Genomic DNA, 6698 nt, shown 5'->3' on the forward strand with positions numbered 1-6698 from the left:
ATGAGTGGCACCCCCCGCGCTTAGGGGTGGGGTGCCGTTAGTGGGATTTCGGGCAAGAGGAAACAGTTTCGTTTCTCACGAAGTGGTCAAGGGGAGGGTCGCAAGGAAATGCGAGAAGATAGGGAGGTGCGCTGGTGATCCCTCCCCGAAGCTATTAAAAGTTTTGGACTCAGGGGAGTAGCCCTTTTTGTCCTCTCGCCTCAGGGGGTTGCTGGAGGGTCGCAGCTGGTGCAGTTTTTGGCTGGCCCTGCGGCGCTTGCGGCGATCCACACAGGTGAGGGGTCCTCACGGCATAGCGGGCGGTTAGGGGCATGCAGGGAGGCGGGTCATTCTATTGTTTTAAGCGGTATATTTACCGCAACGCCAACCGCATTTCGGTGCGGTGAATCAAAGCGCGATAATGAAGGCGCCTTTTGATGTGCAGAGCGGACGCGGAAAGGCCGACAGCCGCATCGGCATCAAGCGGGATCGGTACTACAGTCCGCATATTACAAAGGGCTTTGCATCGTAAGCCTGGGTTTGAGACTGGGCGCGCAGCAGGGTAGCAAGGTGAGTGTTCGAGGTTGGCGGCAGTCGCGCTATATAAATATGCATCGCCTCGGGTGCAGGAAACCAGGGTTCGAGCCTCTGGGTCGCTTCCACATCTTGTGATTCGGGGCAAATCCCTTAATCTCCCGTGCCTTAATGTGTAATGTAAATACGGTGCTAGGTAAAGCGCTCCAATACCTTCGGGTCGAGTTCGCGCTATATAAATATGCACAAAAAAAAAAGGGTGCGCAGAGCCTGTTTAGATGGTTGGCAATTGCAGGGATGGTAATGGACAAAGTACACTCAACAGCAAGCCCGGGTGATGCTTCCCTTTTAAGGCTGGCAGTACGGAGGGCGAGCCAAAGGGGGTGGCGCTAGGGTAATAGGCGGAGCCCAGTTGGATGGTGAGAAGAGTTAAGGGGGTGAGACATGTTAATAGTGGGAGTCTTCACGAGGGGGTGGGGGCGAATTAAATTTAGAAAAAAAGAATAAAAAATACAAATAAATAATAGTACTGCAATGCGCAGACCTGTTAACGGATGCTTAGGGAAACAGGGAGCGTGTGTTGGGCATTTAACAAGGGTATTGGGGGGGGAGGCGCAACAAAAGAGGTAGGTTAGTTATATTAAAAGCCTGGCACACAAGCAGGTGTCATGACGCATACAAGCATGGCACCTGGGGGTGAAGGGTGGGGATGCGCACGTTAGTCTGGGGTATGCAGCTAGTAAGTATGCTGAGTGTTCCGTGGAAGCTGGGTATTCTGTGGAAGGGGCAATTTTGGTCCTAGTGTTCGGCCCAGGGGGTGTGACATGCATGTGGGAATGGACGCTCGCAGGGGCAAGGATCATCAAAAGGGAAAGGAAGGGTCATTGGGCAGTCTTTAACTCTCTTTTATTTTCGTTGAGGACAGGATGCCGCCAAAGAGGACAAGGGGGGGCAAGGAGGCCCCGGCGACAGCAGAGGATTTTCGATCCCTGGCAGCATTGTGGGAGGTGGCGAAGAAAGGCGGCATTGATTGGGCACTGAAGACGTTGGCTCAGGAGGCTGGACCGAGCGCACAGCAGGAGCCCTCCTTGCCAAAGCGCATAAGGCGGACACCAAATCGTTTTAAGGACGCACATCAGGAGAAGGACAAACAGGTCACAGAATCGCGAACGAACATTACAGGTGAGGCGATGGCGGTGGGCCAGCCTCCGGTATGCACGGACAATAGGCAGGTTTCAAACGCTGCTGCGCTGAAGGGTCCGGCAGAGGGTGTGGTGTCCCCAGTGGGGGGGCTTACACAGAGTGTCGCACCAGCCACAATGCTAGCGCCGGTCGCGGCTAATAATGAACAAAATTCGGCAACTCAGGGGGAAGGGTTGGCGATGACAAGGGCTACCACGCAGGTGACAACAGTTACCGTGCAGGCGCCAGCGCCAGTAGTTGCGCAACAAGGTGGCGGGGTGGCTCAGGTGTGGGTCCAGTCAGGGGGAGTACTACAATCGCCTGTGGTAGTTACTACAACGACTCAGGAACGAGTGAGTACTGCAGGGGCTTCGGGGGCGGGGGTAGTTGCAGTGGAGCCGGCAGTACCTCCGGCGACGGTTGCATCAGCGCAGACCCCACTTTCACACAGCCCAGTCCTGTATGGTTCCGCATCACTGGCAGTGTCGCCTGCAGCAAGTATAACTTGGCACCTGCCGGCGGAAACCAAGGAGAAGATTGATTAATGCAGGTGTGGTTCCAGGGAAGATCAGAGCAGGCAAAGAAGGTGAATTGAAACAGAAGAAAGTTTGGGTGGAATGGTCTTTAAAGAACTGGGTGACCGGGTTTGCTATTTATGCAGCTATCATGGTAGAGCGGTTCCCAACGCTGGTAGCCCAGTTGATAAGCTACATGTCATTGATTCATGGGGCGGCCTCTGAATTTCAGGGCACGGCCTGGCTGCAATATGATACTAAATTCAGGCAGATGAAGGCTGTGAGGCCCGAAGTGGCGTGGGATCAGCCGGAGAACAATATATGGCATGGGGAGTTCTATTCAGCCGCACCAGGCAGCAAGACCATACATTCCTTTCGGGGAGACAGGGGTGCAGGGATAAGAAGCAAGCGTGCTGGCAGTTCAACAAGAACGATTGTAATAGAGGAGCAGCATGTGGCTTCAAACACATATGTTCCTTCTGTGGAATGCTCGGGCACCCAGAAAACAAGTGCTACAAAAAAGTGGGGAAACCTAAGGACCAGCGCACACCTGCCAATGCACAACTCAAGGGGCGCCCTGCCCAACCATCATAAGAGCTTGCCTACTCCCATACGCCTGCATGTGTTGACCCACCTGCTCGCCAGATACGAGAGGTGGGCAGAAGCTAATTTTCTGTATCAAGGGTTTAAATTTGGCTTCCATATCCCGTCTAGTGCCCTGCCCACCTCAGTGCCACCGCGCAATCAACTCTCAGTGCTAAGAAATCCAGGGGCGACCAGAGAAAAAATTTGGAGAGAGATAGCGCTGGGGAGGGTAGCGGGCCCTTTTCAGCAATTGCCAAAACAGGACTTAGTTTGTTCACCACTGGGCCTGGTACCAAAGAAGGAGCTGTAGAAATATCGCCTGATACATAACGTATCCAGTCCAATCAATGAGGGGTTGGATCCAGAATTGTGTGCAGTGCGCTACACCACGTTTGACACCGCTATTCATAAATTACAGAGGTTAGGCGAGGGCGCGTTGATGGCCAAATCGGATATTGAGTCTGCTTTTCGCCTCTTGCCGGTACACCCAGAAGACACTAGGTTGCTAGGTTTCACGTTTGATGGCAATTTCTTTATGAACCTAGGTATGCCTATGGGGTGTTCCATTGCGTGTGTGGTTTTTGAAACATTTAGTCATTTTTTGGAATGGGCGGTGCGGGATGTTGTGGCAACACAAGATGTGGTGCATTACTTGGATGATTTCTTGTTTCTAGGTCCTCCTAACTCGTCAACTTGTCAGGAGACCTTGCTGGGCTTCCAGCGAATAGCGGGGGCATTGTGGGTGCCGCTGGCGGAGGAGAAAACGGAGGGGCCAGCGACCCGTATAACTTTCTTGGACTCAGTGGAGGGAGTGTGCAGACTTCCACAAGACAAAATAAGGGCTTTTCAGGCATCAGTAGACGAGTGCTTAGGGGCACGTAAAGTGACTTTGCATCAATTGCAGGTGTTGGTGGGGCAACTCAATTTCGCATTGCGGGTGATACCCATGGGCAGGGTCTTTTCAAGGAATATAGCCAGGGCAATGTCTGGTTTAAGGGTGAAACATCACCACACTAGGCTATCAGTGGAAGTGAAAGACGACTTGGTCACGTGGAGAGATTTCTTGGAGCATTTTAATGGGTCGGAGATCTGGCACCAACCAGCACAAGCAAACGGTGAGCTAGAGCTTTACACGGATGCAGCGGGCAGTGTCGGTTTCGGAGCAGCGCTAGGATCAAGGTGGTGTATGCAGCATTGGCCAGCGGAGTGGGTCAGTTCGGGGTTGGTCCGCAATATCACTTTCTTGGAGTTATTTCCCATTATTGTGGCTCTGCATGTGTGGGGGGATTTGCTGGAAAACAAGCGCATTTTGTTTTGGTCGGACAGTATGTCGGTAGTTATGGCAGTGAATAGTCAAAAGGCGAAATGTCCATGGGTACTCCGTTTGCTAAAAGAATTGGCGCGGGGCTGTCTCAGGCGTAATGTGTATTTTACTGCCAAACATGTACCAGGTGTGGATAACACGGTAGCTGACGCCTTGTCTCGTTTTAAGTTGACAGAATTCAGAGCGCGATGGCCGCAAGCAGACGATCAGATGACAGTCTTCCCGGAAAGCCTGTGGAAGCTTGGTGCCCCATTGCTCCCGACCTGATAGCAGCTTCAGTTGCACCCAAGACTAAGTGTATGTATGAGAAGGCATGGCAGGTTTACTTAACAGTCACAAAGGGAGAAGGGTGTGTGGAGGAATTCACAACGCAGAGGGTGCTGTTGTTCATAGTTCGTCAGAGAGAGAACGGAAGGTTGTTGTCGCTGGTTAGGAGGCAGTTGTCTGCAATTGCCTTCTTTGCGGGATTAAAAGGGGTGACGGATCCCACTAAGGACATCCGAGTCAGACGGGCTGTAAAAGGCTGGGAGCGACTGGCGCCAGGGGTGAAAGATAACAGGAGACCCATAGATGCCAGAAGGCTGGTAAATATCTTGGGAGTGTTACCATAGGTGTTTGTGTCAGCATACGAAGTGCACCTGCTGAAATTAGCGTATTCTTTAGCCTTCTTTGGGGCATTCCGGATATCTGAGCTTATACCAGGCTCTAAGGCGGACATAAAAGGGGGAATCTTTATGGGTGATGTGGTGGTGGCTGCGGACTTACTGCAGGTTAGACTGAGGAGGTCAAAAACGGACCCTCTGGGGAAAGGCGTGTGGGTCCAGCTAAGAGCAGTACCGGGGGCATGTTATTGCCCGGTGGTGTTGGTAGAGAGGTTCTTGCAGATGAGGCCTGGGGGCTGAAATGATAGGCTCCTTCTGCATGCGGATGGAATGCCACTGACAAGATTTCAGTTCACGCGCTTATGTAGACGCGCTCTGGGTCTGTTGGGCGAAGAGACTGCTCATTTCACATCACATTCATTCAGAATTGGGGCGGCCACGACAGCAGCGAATTTAGGACTCTCATCAGAAACAATGAAGAGAGTGGGCAGATGGAATTCATCTTGTTTTGAGCGTTATGTTCGACCGCAGTTGGTGTAGGCAGGGGTCTGGTTTCGGCATTTTGGTACTGATGCTCCTCTCCTTTTTCTCTCTATTTGTTTCTTGGACTTCATGCAGTGGTTGCAAGTCAGTGGACGCAGGTATGCTGGCGTGGAGACTCAGTCATACAAAGAGCAGGGCAATGGTTCAGCACGTCCGGGGAAGAGAGAACACAAAGGGCCATGGGAATTAATCATATTTGGATGGGGACTGACGGGCAACATTTGGAGGACGTCACAGCCCATTTGCAGAGTGCGCTTGACAAGGGTATGCCCATTCCAGACGTGCTGGTGATTCACTCGGGAGGTGAAAGCATGATTCCAGGTGGCAGGAGGGGGGTGAAGGAGTCTCTGTTTTCTACATTCTCATGGGTAAGGAGGGTCTTACCAGACACCACCATATTTTGGTCAGAGGTGCTCACACAGAGGGTCTAGGGTGGCGACGTGCGAATCAGCCGCTGTGAACACGTCCGTGAGGAAACTGAATAGGGAGGTGGCAAAACTGTTGAGAGGTTCGCAAATACGTTCCATTAGGCATAGCTTGCTGCAGGCATTAAACACTGAATTGTATCGGGAAGATGGGTTGCATTTGTCTAAGACAGGGTTGGAATTGTTCGACCAAACCATTTTGGGGGCCATCGCGTTACAGCTAGAAGGGAAGCAGGGCCATAGTGTTACATCTGGAAAGTGAAGCAGCGGTTGGGGGAGGGTGAGAGCGCCAGTTGGCTCCTCGTCCTGTGGCGGGGTCCCGGGCAAGAGAGAAAGGGCGGGGACTTCTTTTGGCAAAAATGGGCTGACCCTGCAATATGCAGGTAGTCATTGGGGCTCATGGGCTGGCGGGAGACGGGGCCATCCTACTGGTGGCCCTGGACTCTCCGGCCCTACCCTAGTAGCCGGTGCTTGGAGGAAGCAAGATGGAGAGAGCGGTTGTGCAGGAAGGCGCTAAGCAGTGCTCTGTTGGTCACGTCTAAAGGGTAGATGACGGATAGTTACCTCAAATGGAAGTGGTGGAAAAAGGGGTTGGGTTGTGGCCTGCTGGTACAACACCCCTCAAGAGTGGATCTAGTGATGCCGAATTGTATATACATGGTAACCTGGGGCGCACTGTATACGGCGCCATCTTCTGTTCAGTAATGTGTGATGGTTTTGATTTAATAAAAGTTGGTAAAAATGTTGAAGGTTTATCAACAAATAAAGATGGTGTTTTTAGCCAAATAATAAAAGCTACGCAGTGAACACCAATCACTTGTAAAGTGTTTTGTGGGGGGAAAAGGTGGTATAAAGGTTTTGAGGACGAATTGCACGTTATATGCCCACTATTAGACTCCGCCATGCGGAGCTGGCTTTCTCCTTAGTCTGTCTGTGACCCGGCACGGATTTATTGCTTCCTGACTATTGTCTTGTACCGGTTTCTTTGTACAGTGCCGATTCAACAACT

The 6698-nt window shown here is 51.9% G+C and overlaps 1 protein-coding gene across 1 annotated transcript; it reads left to right on the forward strand.

The window, feature by feature from the left end:
- The first annotated feature begins 206 nt into the window (after positions 1 to 206).
- Positions 207 to 6488, forward strand: LOC146856980 (uncharacterized). The gene is made up of 4 exons (XM_085647462.1): positions 207 to 274; positions 1439 to 1695; positions 4288 to 4416; positions 5340 to 6488. The coding sequence occupies exons 2-4, from the start codon at positions 1440 to 1442 to the stop codon at positions 5693 to 5695; spliced, it is 741 nt and encodes a 246-aa protein (XP_085503588.1). The 5' UTR covers positions 207 to 274; position 1439; the 3' UTR covers positions 5696 to 6488.
- Positions 6489 to 6698: the final 210 nt, after the last annotated feature.

This window comes from Triturus cristatus, chromosome 3_2 (assembly GCF_964204655.1).
Source record: "Triturus cristatus chromosome 3_2, aTriCri1.1, whole genome shotgun sequence".
NCBI classification, from domain to species: domain Eukaryota; kingdom Metazoa; phylum Chordata; class Amphibia; order Caudata; family Salamandridae; genus Triturus; species Triturus cristatus.

Coding starts and splice junctions, on each gene's coding strand:
- LOC146856980 (XM_085647462.1), top strand. CDS start 1,440: ATGCCGCCAAAGAGGACAAGGGGGGGCAAGGAGGCCCCGGCGACAGCA. Junction 1,696..4,287: donor ATCGCGAACGAACATTACAG/GTGAGGCGATGG, acceptor TCTCGTTTTAAG/TTGACAGAATTCAGAGCGCG. Junction 4,417..5,339: donor AGTTGCACCCAAGACTAAGT/GTATGTATGAGA, acceptor GACTTCATGCAG/TGGTTGCAAGTCAGTGGACG.